The 22703-nt window shown below is 43.4% G+C and overlaps 2 protein-coding genes across 2 annotated transcripts; both read right to left on the bottom strand.

Annotated features, from left to right (window-relative positions):
- Nucleotides 1–7832: 7832 nt before the first annotated feature.
- Nucleotides 7833–8792, bottom strand: LOC102956813 (olfactory receptor 3A2). Its single transcript, XM_007076143.1, has one exon. It carries the CDS (start codon nt 8778–8780, stop codon nt 7833–7835), a length of 948 nt encoding a protein of 315 aa, XP_007076205.1. The 5' UTR covers nt 8781–8792.
- A 10171-nt stretch (nt 8793–18963) lies between these two features.
- Nucleotides 18964–19911, bottom strand: LOC102957076 (olfactory receptor 3A1). Its single transcript, XM_007076144.1, has one exon. It carries the CDS (start codon nt 19909–19911, stop codon nt 18964–18966), a length of 948 nt encoding a protein of 315 aa, XP_007076206.1.
- Nucleotides 19912–22703: the final 2792 nt, after the last annotated feature.

Below are 22703 nucleotides of genomic sequence, written 5' to 3'. Positions count from 1 at the left end.
CCCTACTGTTCAGGCAAAGCTTGCAGACAAGTGCTTCTCCTCCGCTCTAGGTTGGTTTTCATCTCTTGGGCTTCAAAGCAATAGTTGACTGCGTTTCTCCTGCTTTCCTTTTCCCTGTAGGAAGACCTTAACCTTGGGCAGTCCATCCTGTCCTTTGTTATTGTGACTCCTCACTCCATTGCCTGTCCCATCTCTCCTGCTTGCTACCACTCTATCCTTCACTCGGAATAAAGCTCCCCAACTTATCAACACATGCATGAACAGGAATGGCGGTGGAGGCAGTAGAAGGCAGGAGGGAACTGTAAGACTCAATCTCTACTTAGCCTCCAGCCATGTAAAATGCAACGAATGGAAACTGAGTAGCAACTGGTAAGTCACTGAACTGTGGCAGTTCCAAAGAAGGAGCAGTCCTTTGCAGATGCATCAGTGGAGCCAGATTTTGACAGATGGGGAAGTGAATTGATTTGAGGTTCAATTCATTTAACTGATAATGATCGAGTGCCTCTTAGGGGGCTCAAACTGGGTTACAAACATGAACCAGGAGTTCACAATAGATGGGAAGAAGAATATTTTAATGCGATGGCTGATGGCAGTGGTCATGCTCTGTGTAGGAGGGTTGAGGGGCACGGAGGAGGAAAGCCTAGCTTGGCTTGTTAGTGAGGGAGGATTCAGGGAAGGCTTCCTTAGGGGGTTGACAGCTGGCCTGCGACTTAAGTAATGCCATGTTAAGCGCTACCCAGGGAAAGCGGGACAAAGTAAGATCACTGTGACAGAGGAGGGGAATGGTGTGGACGGGAGTCTTGCTATCTGCGCAGCCAGCCAGCACTCTCGTCCCAGCCTTACCTATACCTGTGTGGTCATGGAAGTCACCTCACCTGGCTAAGCCTTGTGTTCTCATCTTTTCGTTGAGTACGACAGCGTCATGTCACTCAGAGGGTAGCCGTGAGGAAAATGAGATAATGTGCAAAAGCCCTTAGAGGAATGCCTGGCCCATAGCCAGGGCAGTTGTTATTAAGCAAGAACAGGTGGACAAAGACAGAGAGGCAGGAAACAGCCCGACAGGTGAGGGGAACGTCCTAGCCGAGTGTCCCGGGTGAACAAGCAGCCGCCAGTGGAAGGGACTTCAAATGGCCTCAAATGCCTTGTAGAGGAGCTTGAAATGAGTCTGCAGACAATGAGGTACCATGGGATGTTTGTTAGTTTTAACTTTTATTGTTTTTATTAAACCAACAATATACACTTCTGGCAGAAATATTAAAATCAAAATAAACCCCAAATAATAACCTGTATTTCTACTGCCCCAAAACAGCTATTTGGTATAAATTCAATTTGGTATAAATTCTAAACTTTGATCTCTGGTAATTATATGTAATCATATTTTTTTCCGAATAAATTCAAATTGTCTTGAAACTTGCTTTTTCACTTAATAATACATTTCTATGTCAGTAAATATTCAGCTACATTACCACTTACTGCCTACGCAGCCTTTCAGTGGGTGATTTAATGAAGACAGCAGAATTCATTTAACACTGTTGTTCAATATTTAGTTGCTTTCATTTCTCCTCTTGTTTGCAACATGGCAGTAAGTGTCTCGTATGTACCTCTTTGTTCCCTTCTCTGATTGTTTCCTTAGGGGAAATTGGTGAAATGGAATTGCCAGGGCCAAATGCTTTATTGTTCAGAGTCTTTGATCTATTTCCTGAATCACCTTCCACAAAAGTCATAATGACCTGGACTTTCACAAAGAGGGGTCACAAGATCTTGTTTCTATTTTGTTTGTATTTATGGGCCTTGTGGGATCTGGGAAGGAGAGGAAGCACCTGAACTTTTAAGTACAACCTGCAAAAGCAAAAGCAACATTGTGCTCCTTTAGCAACATTGTTCTACAAAAGCAGACAAGGTTCCTGGTAAGTTCAGCTTCTGACCTGCCACTGTCAGCCAAGCTGTGCCCACGAGAAAACAAGCCTCTCTGCCTTTTGACCATCTGACAATCCAGGGGAAGGCACTGGAAGGCAGGCACTGGCCACAAGCAGGCTGCTGCAGTGGGTGCATCACTCCCTGCCTGGTAGGATGGTGTCCCTTAGGAGCCAAACTTCTGGTCCACAACAAATCACTTTTTTCTTGATCATCCGGAAGGGATGACATCCAGACCATAGGAGCATCTGCCTTGGACACATTTAGCAGGAGGAGGAGGGGCAGCTGGTGCTTCTGTTTTCTTCTTTGCCTCTTCACCCCAATAAAAATATCTTTTATTTAAAATCCTGAGCGTTAATAGTGCTTACTTTGGTCTTTTGAGCTGTGGCCGATTGTGAGAAGCTATTAGTGCCACAGGACCTGTAGGCATTTTCCCCACAGTCTAGTTAAAAGGCCTGGGATGTAAACTCTGATTATACAGAAGTTCCCCTTAAGTGTTGTTTCGCTTTCTGTGGTTCCTGGTACCCACAGTCGAAGCAGATGATACTCCTCCTGACCTCAAAAGGTCAATAGTCTCCTAATGCTAGATCACAATGTCTATGTCGTTCACCTCACTTCATTTCCTCGCGTAGGCCTTTTATCATCTTACATCATGGGGGGGGGCAGAGTACAGTTCAATAAGATACTTTGAGTGAAAGACCACATTCACATAATTTTTGTCACGGTTTATCATTATAATTGTCCTATTTTATTATTATTTATTATAATTGTCCTATTTATTATTGTTGTTAATCTCTTACTGTACTTAATTTATGAATTACACGTTATCATAGATATGTATGTGTAGGGAAAAAACGGTATACAGAAGGTTCAGTACTGATGAAATTATGAAGTGGGCTTTGTGAGTAAATGTAAGAAAGAATTCTTGAGACGTTTTTGGTGCAAAAGGGTGATTTAATTATAGCAGGGGACAGGACCAATGGGAAGAAAGAGCTGCACCGAGATTGTGAGGAGGGACTGATAATATATTTTTAATGTTGTGGTGGCAGGGAGATAGAGATAAAGTAAGTTTCTAAGGAATTTTAAAGCAAGGCTTTTAGGGCCTTGAGGGGCTAGCTGCTGTTATGATAAGGTTACTTTTAGCCTTTATTTTATTATTTTTTTAATTTTTATTAATTTTGAGAGAGAGAGAAAGAGAAAGAGGGAGGGGCAGAGAGAGAGGGAGACACAGAATCTGAAGCAGGCTCCAGGCTCTGAGCTCCACGGACCATGAGATCATGACCTGAGCCAAAGTTGGGCACTCAACTGACTGAGCTACCGAGGCACTCCTACTTTTAGTCTTTAATAAAACAAAAACGTTAAGGAAGTAAGGCAGCCATGAGTTCCCTGGGAAGGTCACACTCTGCATGTTTCCGGTTTCTATCAGTGGGCTGCAAGCTGTAAGGAGATTGAATTTAAGCTACATTTCTCTTGTCTTTGTGTTCCTCATTGGCCTATTTCCTATTATGTATTACTTCCAGAAGGTACCATGTTGGAAGCCCCATTGAAAAGCTGGAGTGTGTACCATCCTTTGCCCTTTGTCGGGTCTTACCCCCACTTTCCTTCCGCCTCTCCGGCTCCAGACGCCCCATGGAAGCTCTGCTTGTGGTCTCTCAGCCCCTGTCTTGGAATCAGCAAATGGTTTGTCGGGAAAGCAGTGCAATTGTCGGCAACGTCTCTCTGGGATTCCTTGCTTTCCTGTGTTTTGGCCCCTCAGGTTACTTGGTAGATCTTTGATGCCTCTCAGACTTCCAAGGGCAAGGATGTTTATTTCTTTGCTTGACTAAGAGTTTTGACACAAAATCAACAAATCTTTTAGAATTTCTTAAAAAAAAAAAAAAAAAAAAAGGAAAAGAGTTTTATTGGAGCCCAAGTGAAGCCTGCTGCCGCCCGGGATACACAATCTTCACAAAGAAGAGTGTGCTTTGGAAAAGGAATGTTTAATCCAGGGTTATATATGTTTTTTGTTACATTGAGAGTTACAGTCATCATGGCCAAAGACGTTTCAGAAAATTAAAACCTTTATCTTATGCTTTTAGTATGTGTAAGTTCACAGGCTTCAGAGGTACAGGAACAGACACAGAACTTAGGGAGATTTTTCCTCTTATCTTTAGTTTGGAATGTTTCTTTTAGGTTATTCGCTAATGAAGCAGATGTACAATGTGTGCTCAAGGCAGAAAGATTGCCCATGCTTTGAAGTTGAATGAAGTCATTGTGATCTTGGTAAAAGTATAGCTTCCCTGGGAGCCCAGGAGCAGGACCCACAAACATTAAAAGTTACAAATTTTCTTTATCAGGAGCACATGTAGAGCAGTCCTTCTCAACCAGAGTTCCTAAGGAATTGAGTTCTAGTAACCTAAGGTATGCATTCTATGTAGTAAGTTAACTTCTGTCCTGTGCATCTAGGATGTTGCTAGCTATGGAGCCTTGGGAGAATTGAAAAAATTGTCCATTTTGAGAAAATTGACAAAATTGTCAGAATTAAGCACAGGGCTTAATTCTGTCATGGAAACACAGTTGTGAAATGAATCTTATTAAACTAGCTTAGGCCACATGCCCACGGAGAATCATCACTATGGCCAGGCCAGTGATAAATGCTAGTATCTCCACTCTGGAGCCACAGGGTGGAACCCATTCCCAAGAACCACCCGGATGCCAGAGGGAAACTGGGAGCTGATAGAAAGGCAGAACCAGAAATCAGAAAGACCATGAATGTTCACTACAAGCAATTACCCAATCAAATAAAATGTAGACTTGCGGTTTCCACTCAGACTTGGAAGTCGTTAGTCATCCTCAAGATAAGAAAAAAGATGAGCAATCAAAAAACAACAACTCTTTTTAGATCTATCAAATAACTGAGGTCGCATAAATAAAAAATGAACCTTTGCTGTTGAGAACCCCCGAGATTTTAGGGGCTGTTTGTCAGCACAATGTAAACTAGCCTAGCTTGCCTGCTATAGATGGAAAAAGTCTTTTTTTCGCTCAAAGCGAGACGCAAAATCATAAAGCGTTACAGGGAAAGACTATGAATCTGAAAATAAAGAGCCACAGTGAGAGGCAAATGAGCACTTATTTGGGATTAAAGAATCGCAATTCAGAGAGTACAGATTCTGGTAGAAATCCAAACAGCCCTGCTTGTAGGATGAAAGCAAGGGGCTTTTATGAGGAAAAGGAAGGGGCAATTACATGAGTTGAAGAAAAAAAGTTTTCTATCGGGTGGGAAAAGGATGTCTTTTAAGCATGTAGAGGTGGGGATTTATTGGCACCTGTGCATTTAAAGGTCATGCTTCTTAATGCGTCATATGTGTAATTAGCCTGGGCATGACTTTTAAATCTCCACCCCTGGGCATGACTTTTAATGTACGATAATGAAGGAGAAAGTGAGTGAAAGGTCAGCTCTAGGGTCCATCTTGGCACAGCCTGGTTTGGTCCTGTCTTTGCCAGTCTTCATAGTTGAGTCATTCCTTTGGTAGGCATCCTGTTTCCACATTCCTGCAAGATATGCTGCTACTCAAGGGGCATAGAGTGTCAGCCATCAAGGAACGCTGGATTTTGCAGTTAGGGCTGAGAAGACCAGAGTCCTGTCTCTGCTGTCTTACCAAGGTCTGGGGACCTTTGATGGGTAATAGATAAGACTGGTTGTGTCAAATGCTCACAGGTTAGATGGAGTGGTGGAAATAGTGATAACGTCCTCAAAATATTTTCTGGGTTCAGCCCTAGGAAAAAATTCACCCAGCCTATTGTAATCAAGGGTCATTTAATGTGAAGAACTGTGGAGGACATGATCTTGTCCCAGTTCTTTAAGGTATAGGTTGGAACAAGTCCAGCCAGAGAAAGGAAATTTCTAAGGTCTCAGAGCAGTGGTTACAACCCACATTCCTGATTTTTACTCACAAGAATTTTGCTTGTTCTCTTTAACCCTGAAGTGTTGGGACACCCAAGAGTATCAGAAAACAGACATACTTCAGCTGTACTCCTTAGACTGTACCGGCAGGCACTGTCCCCAAAGGCAGGAAGGCTGATAACTTGAGTGGGCCAGTGGGGTTGTGGGGAATGAACCCTGAGCACACACCTCCATCCTCCTTCTCCCCTGCCGGCCCTACTCTCTGTTCTCCTAGGATTGGCTCCTAGTCAGAGGAAGCAGAAGAGGAGTACCGAGACTATTCTGCATCATTATACCTTCAGCAAAACTTCAACTTCCCCCTCCCCCCGCCCAGTTAGAACGAGGGGCAGGGGAAACCCAACAATAACATCAAAGGTGCTAGTTATTACATGGCCACATGCTGATGGGAAGTGTTTCCATACTAGGAATGTTACTCTCTTCTCCGATCCCATTCATTCTTCACTTTTTCCATACTTATCTCTGAGCTCATCAGCATCCCTGAGGCATCTTGCTTGATCATTCCAATCATCCCATCCTTTCTCATCTCCTATTCTCTTGTGTCCTTCCCCTAATTTCTGTCCTTCCTTCTCACCCCTTCTGCTCACCATCTTATCCCATCCCTCCCTGCATCCTCCCATTATATCTTCATTAATCCACTCCCACTCCTGTCCTACCTCCCACACTCTTGTGTTTTCTTCCATCCTCATCTCAGCCCATCCTCAGCTTCATGGCTCCAAGAAGAGATCACAGGGAAGCCAGGCTCCAGGTGTAGCCATGGGGCAGATTTAGGAAGGATACATTGGAGGGATGGTAGAATTGCTAGGACAGGGTAAGTAGCCTTCCAAGGAAGGCTGGAGAAGAGGTGCAAATCGGAAATGGATGAGCTGAAGGCTGGATAAACATCAAGATGAGGAAATTCTCTGGATTGGAGCTGTACTGATGTACTAATAAAGCTAGAGAGAGGAATCACTCCCAGAAGCTTCATTTATGGGCATTTTCTGAGCTAGGGGGTTTGGGAGGGGAAGATAAGATGTTGGAGGAGAGGGTTATATTGTACATTCCTTGCTGAAAACTCAAAGGACCTGGTTGGCGTATAAATGCTTATTCTTACAAAGGCTTTATCATATCTGTGAACAAGGGGATTCATCCAATAAGAAAGACATGGCAGGGGGTGGAGATGGGACATTGCTTTTTTGACCTGGAGATATATCATGTGTGTATTAAAGTGGTTTTAATTTAGTGAGCTATTTCTCTCTCTAGACCCTACCTGTCCACTAAACATTATATTGGGTTCTTGTGTGATAGTCAAGAGAAGGAATGGATTTTTTTGGAGGTGAAAGGTGAAGTGTAGAATAGGATAATCTTGGCACTGGGCCCATGGCTTAAAAGGTCTTTCTGTACTCTGACCTAGATGGAATCTTATGTCCCCACCAGGAAAAAAACCTTCACAGCGACATTACTGGTTACTTGGGTTAATTGGTTACCTATTATCCAGATAGCCCTTCCTTATAGGCCATTGCTCTCCAGAACTACTGGGCTTTCAAGGCCTCAGGCTTACTCAGAAAGTGAGCACAGCCATACACAAGGTGAAAATTGAGCTGGGGCACTTCCTCAGCAGAACCTAGCTTCATATCTGCCTATCTTCTTTATTTTTCTTTAGAGCCCTTATCGCTGGGTGATATTCCATATATGAAGCTTATTTATTTTATGTATTTTGTCTGTCTTCATGAAAACATGAGTTGCATAAGTGCAGAGACTCTTGTTTATTTTGTTCACCAGTTCCCTAGGAAAGCATCTGGATCCGAGAAGCAACTTAATAAATATTTGTTGTATGAATTAATGAATGAATTACATAGCATTTCTTTGCGGGACACATACATCACACAAGTCTTCAGGCAGTTAGAGATATGATTATGGGCCATTTTCTAGGTTAATGCCTTCATGGGAAGTTTTCCTTAACCCAGAAGAGGCAGGAGAGAAAGGACATTGTCAAACCTTAAGTCAGTGACTGCTTCCCCACGAGTACCCGCCACAGGGCACCCTGAACATCAGGATTTCTAAGACTGTAAATGAGAGGGTTCAGCATGGGGTTGATAACAGTATTAAAGACCCCAACCCCTTTATCCTTGTCTGAAGACTCCTCGGAACCAAGACGCATGTAGTTGAAGATACCAGTACCATAGAAGAGGCAAACCACTGTGAGGTGGGAGCCACATGTGGAAAAGGCCTTCTTTCTGCCTTCCACCGAACGGATTTGTAGGACTGCAGCTGCCACGTGTGCATAGGACACAGTGATGAGGACCAAGGGGGTTACAGCCATGAAGGCTGCTGCTACGAAGAGCAGCAGCTCATTGAGTTGGGTGCTGGAGCAGGAGAGCTGGAAGAGCTGTGGGAGGTCACAGTAGAAGTGATTGATCACATGGGGACCACAGAAGTTCAGGGTGGTTAGGGTAAGAGTGTGATTTAATGCATTGGTGAAACCCAAAGCCCAGGACACAACCACCAACATCCTCTGGACTGTCTGGCTCATTTGGGTGCTGTAGGTGAGGGGCCGGCAGATGGCCAAGAATCGGTCATAGGCCATCACTGTCAATAGGAAGCAGTCCATACCAGCCAGGAGGTGAAAGAAGAAAAGCTGTGTGAGGCAGGCTCTATAGGGAACGGTACGCTTGTGGGACAGGAGACGGGCCAACATTGAGGGAACAGTGACGGTGATGCACCCAACGTCCAGCACCGATAGGTTCCCCAGGAAGAAGTACATGGGGGTGTGGAGTTTGGGCTCCACCAAGATGGCGGCCAGGATGCTGAGGTTGCCCCCAAGTGTGAGCAGATAGGCAAAGAGGAAGACTACAAAGACCACAGACTGCAGCTGTTCTGTTTCCACTAGGCCGAGTAGAATGAACTCAGTAACAGATGTCCTGTTAACCCCAACTTCTGGTTCCATGAGTTTCTGTAAGGAAATGTCCCAGGAGGGGAGATATCAGTCCACTCCAATTTGTTTATTCAACATTAATGCTTTAAACTACCCATGTTAAAAACCCCAGGTAAGTTCTCAGCTGTCTGGGTGATGATATTCCCACTCCCCAGGTTACACCTCATCACTCACCTCCTCCATCAACTCAGTGCCTCTGCTCTTAGCTGAGATGCCCCAAACCATCATCACTTTGTCCCTTCTATCCTCTCCTGGTTGAAAAGGTTGAAATACTTGGGGCATTGGGAAAATGAATTAAGATAAAAACAGACAGTGGGATTAAGATGGATTTCTCCATTTTACTCTGGGGCATCAGTCAAAACCAATAAGCAGATTTTACAATAGAAAAATTAATGCTATTTCCAGAGAAACCAGAAAGCATTTGAAAATCTTGGCTTCAGAGCTTCTAGAAATAAAGCTCAAACAAAGAGAGCAAGACTCAGACCCGTGATTGCAGACATCAGATAGTTGAACCGAGTATATTTATCCAAGGTGAGGAACGTAGTGCTGAAGTATAAATTCAAAATCCCTAGGTCAATAAGTTGCTGATGTTCTTGATGCCAACTAAGACTTTATAAGAGCTTAATTTAAAATTATTTATTGTTTTTATAGTATCTGCTACTCACCTCTGAAAACAAAATTGCAAGCATGACCTCTGGGGCAGCTGCAGCTGGGTACCGTTAGTGTTCTACATCACACGGCCACCAACCTTCCACTTATTCTTGACTCAGACACAGCGGTTTGACCACTCGCTCTAAGGAGAGATCCTCAGGAAGTAGGCACATACTTAGAGAAGCAGATTGAGCCACGTTTTTCAGATATTATAAAAGATCCTGGTTAAAAAAAAAAATCAATGTTTCTCTATTGCTGATGGGATAAGCAGAGCTCGAACTTCCTAAGAGCAATGTTATTCCCTTGCATAGAATACACCGGAATCAGAGGGAAGCGGTTGGAGTCTAGTGACTCTAGCAGAAGGGGAAAGGGTGATGGGTTCACATGAATGAAAACTTAGATGCAGTGATCTCTAAAATATGCTTAAAATTCTAGGATCACCAGATAGGCGAGAAGGAGGACCAGTCACAGGCAACTCATAATTTCTGAAATTGATGATTAATCAGTGTTTTGCAAAGGACAAATCAATGGATGGACCACAGCTCTGTACATATACTACATAAGAGCAATGAACTACTCTCTATTTTCCTTTTTTCACGTAAGCATTAGATTGTGACTGTGTCACTTTCTACCTCTGTGCTCATGCAGTTTTCTCTGGCTGCAATGGATCCCTTTCCAACTCTACATCCCAAGTATTTCAAGACTGAAGGCTGGCTGCCTGGGAGTTCCCACTGTCAAAAGCACCACTGTCTCTCTTTCTCTCCTAAGCTCTCACTATACATGATCTCATGGAATTTATTACCATGTATCTTCTAGCTAAGTCATTTCTCTATAAAGTGTATCTCCCCTACTTCTCTGTAAATGACATGAGGACCACAAGCAGGTTTCATTCAGTTTTACAACATTAATACTTATCATACTGCTTTATATATAGTAGGTACTCAGTGTTTATTAAATAGATAAATAGATGGCTCAAGCATTCATAGGATTGCAGAGAAAGAGAGCATCGGCGTGACCTAGAGTTGTCATGGAAGATTTTCGGGACATATTGGAACTGAGGCTAGACTTTTGTGAATTAGGATGAATTACGGGAGGTGTAGAGGCATTTAGCATTCTCAAAGCATTGTCCCGAGTCCCAGGTTCTCCCTCCTGAGCTATTACCGCTCCCTGCTCTGGAACTCCAAAGAATACCTCCATGTTCCTTTTGATGGAAAGGCTCAGCAGGACCTGGGACTGGAGTGAAGGTTTAAGGCTGCCCGATGCAATGGGTCATAGGCAGTGGATCAGACTCAGTGAATCCCACTCTCCTACGCTCTCCTAAGAGTAACAGAGAACAGGCTTCCAAGAAATGGGGGTATGGGCGAAGGGGTCCAGAAAAGGAGCCAGGATCTTTGGGTCGTAGCCTCAGATCTTCCCATAAAACAGTTTCTTTTTCAGAGGCAGCAACTGTACCTCATGAAAAGTCAGATTTGAGCTGATGGCAGCAACAGAGGCCCCATCACTGTTTTGGAAGAGCAGGGAAAGAACCCCTGAGTACACTCACCTAGGCATGGGCGTAGACACAAGGGAGGCTCTTCAGGAAAGGAGATGAGGAGTTATGTAGACCCACGTATCCGCCAGAAAGGAGGTAAGGAACTAGATATAATAAATCAAGGAAACAAGCTGATATTTTCTGTACCCTAGCATTATCCTTACAGTGTTATCTCTCCAAAGAGGGAGTAGACAGATGGGGAGAAAGACAAGTTGTTTTGTAAACAACACAAGCCCTTCCTAAATATAGCAACCGTGCCTCACATCTTCTGGTATTCAAATTTTCTTTTAAAAAGATGAACAAGGGCTTTATCTCTAGCCATAGCTTTATAGCAAGTAGTTAGAGACGGTGATATAAATTCCATTTAATGGTAGGGTCACTGAGGTCCCAGGACTTGTTCACATTCTCAAGCCACCCCGGAAACTAGAGGTGTAAACGGGACTAGATATAGGTTTGCTAAGGGAGGGGTATATTTCTCAGATGTCAACCCCGAGCGGAGCCACTGAGCAGAGATAAACTAATTTCCAGACTTGTCTTGGGCCTGGGATGAGAAAGGAGCCCCAAAAGAGAGGCAGGAAGAAGCTTTCTTCACACCCAGTTTCCTAATGAGTCCTCAGAAATGTGGTGTTTTTCCCCCTCAGGGCCTTGTTAGAGGGAGCCCCTGGGACTGTGTCTTAGGCACCCAGCAGTGTCTCTGGAAGTGGGGATCGAAGAGCTATATTGGGCTAGGAGGCCTTCTGGGGAGCTGTCTGCCAATATGACTATCTAGGCCGGGCTCTGAGAGATTGAGAGCCCTGGTGAAGGCGGCAGACTAGTAAACAGAAGATGCAGGAGGGTTAAGGAGGGTGTTCCTCTGACACCTATAGCCACCTCTACTTACGCAACACTCCTTTCCCAAGAGAGGGTCTCTGTCTTCTCCCACCAGAGGAGCCTTCTGCAGTAGGAAATGCACTGTGGACAGACCTGTTTTCTGGCGTTCGGTGGTTGACTTTGGACAAGCTGCTGTACCCTTTTGGTCCTCAGTGTCCTTATCTGTGAAATGGGCATATCCTCTACCATAGAGCATTGCTTGCAGATTAAATCACGTAAGATTCGCTAAGCTGATGATAGACGTTTGGCAACGCATCAGCATATCAACTGATAACATCTGTGGGTATTTGTTAGGCACATGGTAATATGTTACGTACTTTTTGCGCCTGGGTCCCTGTCATTCCTCACAACACCTCTAGGAAGCACCTTGTGGCAGACACATCAGATGTCTGCCTCACCTCTCCCTCAGCCTTTCTTCTCGTTTCATCTGCAGCTGGGTCGGACAGTTCCCCTCAGGCTTTTGCTTGTGGCAGGCCGACAGAGGGTAGCCTCTTCCTTGGGATCCTTTGATGCCATGAATTTTGGCAGTGGGGCTGAGTACTCGCTAGGTCTGAGCCTGAGTGCCCAGAGTGCAGAGAGCGCCTTGACAATAGGAAAGGGGAGCCAATGGGTAGACACCCCAGCAACCATTCCTCAGACAGTCGTGGGAAGCATTCCATATTCTCACGCTCAATCAAGTCTCTGCTGGACATCCGTTGCAGAGACTTTGGCCCCTTGGTCAGGGACATCTCTTCTTCATTCATCTCACTCTCCTCTTAACCCCTGTCTTCCTCCCAGGGATTCCTGCTCCCTGGGATGATTTCCCAGTTAAGCCACACGGGCGTCTTGTCTCAGGCTCTGCTCTGGGGGGAGCCTGACTGAGACAGCTGGTACTGGGAGTGGCCCTAGGAAGCAAATCCTCCTGATGGAATTCTGCACCTGGACCATTCACCACAGCTGGGGGGAAAGTGGGCTTGGTGATAACCGTAGTTTCATCGCTGAGACTCAGCTGTGGTATGTTGGGATGAGGTACAGGTGAAAGGCGAAACACTGGGTCACGTTTTAGCACCAGCACATTAATATGATAGCCATGGAAAGTATAAGAATTGCGGAGTTTTAAGAATTAAGGGTGGGTCGCTTCTGTTAACTTTCCCAGAAGCCTGAAAAAACAACGCAAAGCCCAGGGGAACCAACATTCAATTCAGGGTATGCCACGAAAGCCTGAAAACTTCCTTGGCACATCTTCTGCAGCCACAAGGAGAGAGCTCTGAAAATCAGGCATCGGACCTAATTGTAAGGGTGGCAGATCCACATGGGAGGCTGAATGTGCAGCTTAGGGAAGTCTCCTGTGCTAAATCCAGGGCCCGGCTAAGGAAGGAGTGAGACCCTGAGTCTGGGGATGGGGAAGTTTGAGAGGTTGCTCATGAGAATTGCAAACCCCCAGACTCTCCTGCAGTCACTTGGCCAGAGTATCCCTTCCCCTTTGCTGGTGGAGATCAACTTCCTTGTGTGTGACGGCCACACAAACACCTCATAGGAAGCAGATGTCTACAAGATGATTCTTGTCTTCCTCAAGAACTTTTCCCAGGTCTCCTCCATGCCTCCAGAACAATTGGGATTACGTCTCAGCATATTCTGAGAAAGGCCAATCCCACTCATGATGTCAGAGAAATAATTCACTCACTGAAAAGAATCTGACACTAGGCTGAAACAGGGCCCCCTGGATATTCAGGTCCTAAGCCCTGAAATCAACCCTTTGGAGATATGATGTGATTGCTAAGCGTCTTCATCTGGGAAGATGATCCTGGACCATCCAAGTGGGCCCTAAATGTTATCACAGGAGTACTTAGGAGACAGAGGCAGAGGGATGACTACAGAAGAGAAGGCAATGCGAGGCTGGAAGTGGAGAGGGAATGAGGGAACCACAGGGCAAGGAAGGCCAGCAGCCACTGGCATCTGGGAGAGACTCAGAATGCGTTCTCCCCGGAGCCTGTGGAGCAAACTTTCTCTGCTGCCATTTGAAGTTAGCCCTGTAGGACTCATTGTGTACCTTTGGCCTCTGGAGCCATGAGAGAATAAACTCCTGTTGTTCTGAGTCACCAAGTGTGTGGTATTTTGTGGCAGCAGCCATAAGAAACGAATACACTCGCCAGTGCAACCCAGCAGGAACTGGAAGCTCCTCTTGTTGACAAAGGAGAGATGTGGGAGTGGATCATGAGGACCAAAGGGGTGGGTGGAATGTGAGGCTGAATAGCGAGAGTTCATTGACGAGGGAGCACTTTTCAGGATTCAAGATTTAAAATCCTGGCAGGATGCCTGAAGCTGATCCTAGTAAAGTGCCAAGATGTCTCTTTGAAGCTAGATGTTGGTTATAGGGACTCTTCAAAGATAGGTTGGCATGCCTGTCTCTGGGAGTGTGTCTTCCTCCAGGTCCTTGTGGGCACAAGTGTTCCCAGGCCAATTTAATCTGCAGTTGGACTGAGGTCTGTGGGGCAACCTCTGGAGGCACAGTAGCATGTGTCCCCTGGTGGGTCGTTGGACGAGCGGGAGTATTCCTGGCCCATGACTGTGAGGTGCAGAAGCCAAGTTCTAGGGCCTTTTCAGCGTCTGCAGTTGGACCGGGGCTTGAGGGTCTGAGAGGCATATATGAGCGTGTCTCCTGCATTGTCCCCGGCTGAGCGGGACTGGCAGCTGAGAGGGCTGGAGCTGCTTCAGCATCCACAGCCAGGGTCAAGGTTGGCGGGGCTGTTAACCAGGGCACAGGTGGGTATGACTTCTGCTGGGTCTCCCGGCAGATGTTGCCAGTGACGGGACCAATGCCAAACGGGGCCAAGCTGAGTTCACAGGGGGACAGAGCTGCTTCTAGGTTGTAGCCAGGACCTACTGTCAGCATGACAGCCACCTGGGCACATGTCCTTCTCCAAATATACCTTCTTAGTCTTGGGTTCCACCAGGGTCTCACAGTCTCCTACCTAAAGCCCAGAGCCCCCACAACTTTTCTGTCCAAAATATTGTTGCTGAGGGGGGAATCGAGTGGGGATCTCCTCTTCTGTCATTTCGCTGGCTGCTGTTATATATTTGTGTTTATATTTGTATTACATTACACATATTATACATAAACCATATACATTATCATGTACACCATATACAAGCAAGCTTACATTTTATGGGATCTGGACAACTTTGATCCACTAGGGGAAAAGTTAGAACATACACAAAAATAAATTGTGTGTACTTTAAATATTTGACTTACAAATAATTGTAAATAGGCAATCATTTGAACTTTGGCTCAGGTCACGACCCTGCAGTTTGTCGGTTCGAGCCCCATGTCGGGCTCTGTGCTAACAGCTTGGAGCCTGGAGGCCTTTAGGATTCCGTGTCTCTCTCTCTGTGTCTCTCTCCCACTCACACACTCTCTCTCTCTCTCTCAAAAAGAAATGATAAACGTTTAAAAAATTAAAGCAAATGTAAATGTACTAGAAAAACATCACTGATAAGTATTTAACCAACATTTGGATGGAAAAGTCATTATTTTCTAAGCATGACAAAAAAAGCATGATAAACTTCACAAAAATATCAGACTTCATTTGAGCAAAAGAAGCCTAAACAAAGTAAAAGACAAGTGGGAAATTAGGGAATATCTTTGCAACACAGACAGTAAAGAGATACTACCCTAAAATGTGAAATGTTGCCACCAATGATTAAAATAAAGATAAACTACCCCATGGGGCAAAAAATATGAACTGGCAATTTTGAAAGCATAAATCTAAATAAATTAGAAATAAATATATAAAAATCAATTGAGTCACACTCATAAAGAAATTCTAATTTAAAAATAATGCAATATTTAATCTAATTATCAAAGATAAAAAAAATTCTATTTATAACACTCAGTAAAAGCAAGTGAGGTAAGAAACATTCTCATAAACTGCCAATCAACTAACTAAAGCTGGTTGCCCTACAACCTTGGTCCAACACACACACACACACATACACACACACACACACACACACACACCTTTTATGAATATAACCAGTGAAATAATTTCAGTTATATGAACACATATACAAATGAGAATGTTAACTCCAGTATTATTAACAACTGCCCAAAATAGGAAATAAATGAAATCAATAGGGATTTGTTAAATAGATTGTAGTTTATACATAAAATGGAATATCATGAAGCCTTCAAAATGGACAACGTTGATTTGTAGGTTGATATGTAAAAAAAAATTGTAATAATACAGAGAGGAGGGAAAGCATATTACAAAGCAGTACGGTGTTGTGCTTGCACATGTTGACGTGCATGCAAGTGGGAGCGTGTGTTCATTTGTGTGGAAAGCCAAATACCAGCTACCGCCACTTAGTTCTTTTTTAAAAATTGGATTACTGAAGGAATGGCATAAAAGAGCGACAATGATATTCTGTATTGTTTGAACCTTTATGATATGATGTATTACATGTATGATAAACATACATTGGAATAATAACCTGGAATTAAAAAAAAAACCAGGCAAATTCCAAAGAAAAGGGAATCTCCCAAATCGGTAATAAAACCCTATGATTCTGGAGAGTAGACAGCATGCCCGGAATCAGTGCCTGAGTCATCACTTATGATGCTGAACAAGTTGATCCATTTTACTCCAGTGATTACACATGAAATCATCCCGTGAGCCTTGAGATGAGTGTTCATATATAAGAAAGGCTAGAGGCACAAGGAGTTTTGGAAGTGAATAAGCTCCATTGTGCAGCAGGGTTAGATGCTGGTGGGTAGGAAAAATGGTAGTAGGAAGATGTGGTAACTCTTCAGGGTAAACAGAGTGACACAGTCTTTTTGTTCATTAAAACTAGTAGAATTAGAAGGGATTACAAGTGGAAGAACCTTGATGGTTACCTTGTGCCTGTCAAGTACAGGCCCAGACAAGGTTGAGAACTTATTCAAGGTCGAGAACATTGCCGATGAGAGGAAGTGATGAAGTGAAGACCATGTTGTAGATCTTCCTGGACAGTTTCCTCGACCCTTGGAGGAAGCTCCATTTGCATTCTTGAAGTTTATCTGATGGCTAAGAAAGGATCAGGAAAGAGCTATCTTCCTCCCCTCCCCTTCCTCCCCTCCCCGCCCCCCAACCCCCCCCCCCCGCCCCCGTGTCTTTTGACGGTCTTGGCTAGCGTGACCCAAAAGGCAGAGAGTAAGTTGATAAGGTGGTTGGTTAGTCATAGACTCTGGTGACATTTGAGGTGGACAAAATACCCAGAACTTCTTCTCATCTCTTTTGTCATCTGATAAACCTCCCTAACATTCTCAGAACACTTTCTTGTAAGAGAAACTGAAAATGTGTCCCTTGGACACTTTTTAGCACTTTCAGTGAAATTTGAAGATTGCTTTATTCACGGTAGAAAAGATACACCACAATGATGGTGTGAGGGTCGCATAAACTGGTTATTGCTGGACAGTATAGAACAGAAGCAGCCCTGTACAGAAGCCCAACTCTTTCGTCTCTGACCCACTAATTTTGTTTCCCCCCTTCTTTTCTCTGACCTTTTAGCCATCTCAAGGTATCTTATCCTATTTCTCTATCTTTCTTGTCTCCACTCTTTGTGTACCCCATTCAGTCCACTCCAGTGCCCCGAGCCTTCACTCTCAGCCCATTTGTTTGCAGTTCTGTCCTATTTCTCCCCGTGTCCCTCTTTCTTCTTCATTTTCCTGCAAACGCTTCACCTCCAGTCTTGTTTTGTTTCCCTCCCTCATGTCCTTTCTCTTCATCTCTGTCTTACCCAGTCCTTTCAATCCTTTCACTTCCCTGAAAACTCACAGAGAAGCTAGGACACAGTTCAGGTCAAAGGGATGTTTTGGGGCAAGGAATCAGGAAACATCAGTGACAGAGTAGAGATGCCCACAATAGGTGATTCATCTCAAAGGGAGGCTAGAAGGAAAATAAAGCCAAATACTGATTGGATGAAAGCTTAGGATGTAGCATGCAAGATGAGAGAACATTCTAGGTTAGAGACTGTTCTCCTACCGAGAAGGGACGTTTAGGGGAGCATCACTATATGGCTTTATTTACAGATATGGATGATCTCAGCTGGAAGATTTTGGGACTGAGAGGATTTAGAGAGGAAGTTCATATGGAGTATTTTGGGGGTTTTCATGCGTAAATAATATTTTCATTACAAAAGATTATCTTTTCAAATGATTTGAAATATATCAGGAAAAACAGACGAGGAACATTAAATTTGTATTATAAGGTTTACCATATTTATTAGTGGAGTTTTAAAAATTTGCACACATGAATCATGCTCTCCAGAGGTACTAGAGAACATACACCCATACAGCTTCCTCTCTGTCCCCTCTATATCCCATGATATCTTCATGTGATAGGAAAAGAAAGTTCCTGTTTTGGTTTGTAGAAATCTGATAGGTGAAATAAAATGAATCTAATCTCTAGGTCCATGTTTTAAAACCAGACCATCCATAGCTGAACTTGCGGGAATCACATGACCTACTAATGGATGCAAGGTGTGGTGGGAAGGCTTCTTTTTAAAAAAAAAAAATTTTTACATGTATTTATTTTTGAGAGACAGAGCCCAAGTGGGGGAGGGGCAGAGAGAGAATGAGACACAGAATCCGAAGCAGGCTCCAGGCTCTGAGTTGTCAGCACAGAGCCCGATGTGGGGCTTGAACCCACAAACTGAGAGATCATGACCTGAGCCAAGTTGGACACCCAACCAACTGAGCCACACAGGCGCCCCAGTGGGGAAGGCTTTGGATATTTTGGGGAAGCCAGGCTATAACCAACCAAAGAGTCATTCCCTGTGAGACATGAACCTGTACTAGTCGAGGTTCTGAGATTTTGCTTCTACTCAGAGAAAGGAGCACACAGTGTCTGAAGTTGTAATTTGTCAAAAGGGTTGGACTTGACAGGGCCCACACACCTACTGACTATAAATTGCACATGGTTTCTTTGGGAAACAATAACTCTTATCCCTAATTAAAACAAACAAACAAAAAACCCAACCAACCAACCAAACAAACAAACAAAACCTCCTGTGCAGGGAGACAGAAGCAACTCTGGACCGTTAGTCTTAGTTACTGGCTCTAGAGGATTTCTTCTTTAGTCCAGAAAGGGAAAAGGAGGGAGTGACACTCCAGACCTCAGGACCTTGTCAAGCCAGTGGTCGCCTCCCCATGAGCACTCTCCAGAGGGCACCCTGCACGTCAGGGTTCCTGAGGCTGTAGATGATTGGATTCAGCATGGGGTTGATGACGGTGTTAAAAATTCCAAAAGCTTTATCCTTGTCTGAAAGCTTGGCCGAACCCAGTCGCATGTAATTAAATATACCTGAACCGTAGAATATGGCAACCACAGTGAGATGAGAGCCACATGTGGAGAAGGCTTTCTTCCTGCCCTCAGCAGAACGGATTCGTAGGACTGCAGCTGTCACATGGGCATAGGAGGTGACGATGAGAGCCAGGGGAGTACCTGCCATTATGAAACCCACAGCAAAGAGCAGCAACTCATTGAGTTGAGTGCTGGAGCAGGAGAGCTGGAAGAGCTGTGGGAGGTCACAGTAGAAGTGATTGATCACATTGGGACCACAGAAGTTCAGGGTGGATATGGCTACTGTGTGGGTCAGTGCATTAGTGAAGGCTAAAGCCCAGGACACAGCCACCAATATCCTCTGGACTGTCTGGCTCATTCGGGTGCTGTAGGTGAGGGGCTGGCAGATGGCCAGGAATCGGTCATAGGCCATGGCTGTCAACAGGAAGCAGTCCACCCCAACGAGAAGGTGAAAGAAGAAAAGCTGTGTGAGGCAGGCTCCATAGGGAACAGTACGCTTGTGGGACAGGAGACGAGCCAACATTGAGGGAATAGTGACTGTGGTGCACCCAACGTCCAGCACCGATAGGTTCCCCAGGAAGAAGTACATGGGGGTGTGGAGTTTGGTCTCCACCAAGATGGCGGCCAGGATGCTGAGGTTGCCCCCAACTGTGAGCAGGTAGGAAAGGAGGAAGACTACAAAGACAACTGGCCGCAGGTCTGGTGTCTCCACCAAGCCCAGCAGGATGAACTCAGTAATGGCTGTTCTATTGTACTCACATTTTGACTTCATTTTTCCTGCAAGGAAACATCCAAGGATATAATCTTTCACCTCAATACATTTATTCTAAAAGAACAAATAGACTGTAGGGCGGTAAAATTTGCCACCCCAAAATGTGTGTCTTTGGCACGTGGACTATTTTAGGCTGATTACTTTCAAAAAGCAGAACTCTCAGGAGAAACCTTTGCTCTCCCCTCATATGCCTAAAAGAGTTTAGATAGAAGACTTGCTCCAGGAAGGCAGCTATCACCATAGATACCAACAGTATAACATGAGATAAGTGTGGTAGCCAGGGAGCATTTTAGTGACTTTCATTCTGTAGTAGGATTAATGTGACAGAAGAAAGCAAGGCTGTAAAAGCTCTCAATATAATTATGGAAGAGAACTAATTGGTATGTATGCCTTTCCCAAATGCCCCTGAAACTTTCACACCCCCCCACCAAAGAACATGTATAAATGTGTAAACTTTTAATAGAATTAAATGTATAACATTAATAGAATTAAATGTACAAACCTGAAATCCAGAAAATTCCAAAAGAATAAAGAATACAGGCAATAATATTTCATCACAAACCAACTTAAGGAAAAATGAATTTTAAAAACAACCCCCCGTGTTTTGAATAATCTGTAAGAAACTGTTGGACCAGAGGGAATCAAAACTTAAACTGAAGAACATCACGGAGACTGAAAAAGGGGAGAGTGAAACCAACACACATGAGAACATGTGTATTATCACCAAACCAGTGTTCATAAACAAATCCATAGCCCTAAATGAATAGATGAAAAACAGAATGTAAAGAGGGTGGTGAAGCAATCGGATCAAGAAATTAGGAAAAGAACTTTAAGAAATGGAGAGAGGCTGGTTGGTAAAGGGGTTCAGACCTTGAAATTTTCTAAGAGAGTAGGACTTACATAATCTCAGACACAAAGGAAAAGGTAAATATGTGAGGTGACGGATGTGTTAGTTAACTTGATTGTGAGAATCCTTTCACAACGGAAACATATCAAACCATCGTGTTGAACACTTTAAATATTTTATAATTTTATTTGTCAGTTACACCTCAATAAAGCTGGAAAATATAAAGTAAAGCAACACTTTACAAGCTTTAGAAAAAGAGAAATGAAATGTCCATTGCTGACGTAATACAAGAATTTCATACATGATATAAGTGGCATCTTAAGTGAGTGGGAAAATGTACTATTCGATAAATGCTGGAGAGGCAATAGCACAGCTAGCTGGGAAAAACTGAAGTTGTATGCGTACCTCATATATTTTACAGAAATAAATTCTAAATAGATCAAAGATTTAAGTATAAAAATTAAAGCAGGAAGTTTTGGGGAAAAATCAAAGAATTTTCATCATGTAAAGATGACTCAAAATATAGAAAAAAAATTTTTACATAATGCAAATGGATGATTCTATTAAAAGTTGAAAATTCTAGCCATTTAGCTAAGCTGGAGCCACATTTCCCTAAATCTCATTCTCTGTATGGTTGCAGGCTAAGGTTGGCTGCAAGGGGAATTTGTAGAATAGTTGTGAGACAAAATTACATACGTGTTTTCTTTTTACCTGGAAATTCCACTTCTGGGAATTTATCCAACAGATATATGATCACATGTAAGAAATGGCATTTGTGTGATACTCTTTGTTGCAGCATGGTTTGTAAGAGCAAATAGTTGAAAACAACCTGTGTTCATCGCAAGAGGGCTTAGTAAATTAATATGGTATATATCCTTACAAAAGAGTACTGTGCAGCCGTAAGAAACAGTTCTGTCTGTGCTGATCTGAAAGCTATCAAAGCCATATTACTAAATATAAAGCACAACTGGTAGAATAAATACAGCATTTTTTGGTTCGCTTTAAAAAGAAGGGAACACTCCCACACACACACACATGTATGTGATATAAATCTTCTAGTTATGGGATGAATAAGTCATGGGAATAAAAGACACAGTATAAGGAATACAGTCAATGATATTGCAGTAATGATGTAAGGGGACATATGGTAAACGTAGCATAATGTATAAACTTGTCAAATCGCTAAGTTGTACCTGAAACTAATGTAACATTGTGTATCAACTATACTCAAGTTAATAATAACTTTAAAAAACCATACATCTAGTTAAAGAATCAGATGGACTGCCATCTGGGACATTCCATCTGGAATAAATAAGAAAAAAATGGAGGAATATAAACAATTAGGAATTAGAAAGGGCTACAGCCAGAAATACAAAGGAAAAATTAAATTTTAAGAGAATACCCTATAACTATATTATTTAAGTGGAAAATTTCAATAAAATAGGCACAATTCTAGGAAAATATAAACTAAAATATATTCAAGGACAGGCTCAATACCCAAGTAAACCAGAAACGGGGAAGAAAGTTAAAAAAAATTGTCAAAGAAATAATTGCCCCAGTAGTGATCTCTAGCCTCATAAAACTGTTGAGAGAAGTTTGGTTTAATTTTGATGAATAGAATATTCTCATTCTATATAAACTTTCCTGCAACTCCAGAAAAAGAATTAACTTTCCTAATATCTTTAAAAAAATTGCAGTTGACACACAATGTTACATTAGTTTCAGATTTACAACATAGTGATTGGACAAGTCTATATGTTATGCTGTGCCCACAAGTGTCGCATACAACGCTTGCCATCTGTCACATACAACGCTGTTACAACACCATTGACTCTATTCCCTGTGCCATGCCGTTCATCTCCATATTTGTTCCTCAACTGAAAGCCCATACCTCCTACTCCCCTTCACCCATTTTGCCCATCCCCTACCTTCCTTTCCCTCTGGC

This window comes from Panthera tigris, chromosome E1 (genome assembly GCF_018350195.1).
Source record: "Panthera tigris isolate Pti1 chromosome E1, P.tigris_Pti1_mat1.1, whole genome shotgun sequence".
NCBI classification, from domain to species: Eukaryota; Metazoa; Chordata; class Mammalia; order Carnivora; family Felidae; genus Panthera; species Panthera tigris.
The sequence above is the reverse complement of the archived record's forward strand: the minus strand, read 5'-3'. Positions and strand labels throughout refer to the sequence as shown.

Bases quoted from the DNA above. Each gene is read 5' to 3' on its own strand.
- LOC102956813 (XM_007076143.1), bottom strand. From the start codon at position 8,780: ATGGAACCAGAAGTTGGGGTTAACAGGACATCTGTTACTGAGTTCATT.
- LOC102957076 (XM_007076144.1), bottom strand. From the start codon at position 19,911: ATGAAGTCAAAATGTGAGTACAATAGAACAGCCATTACTGAGTTCATC.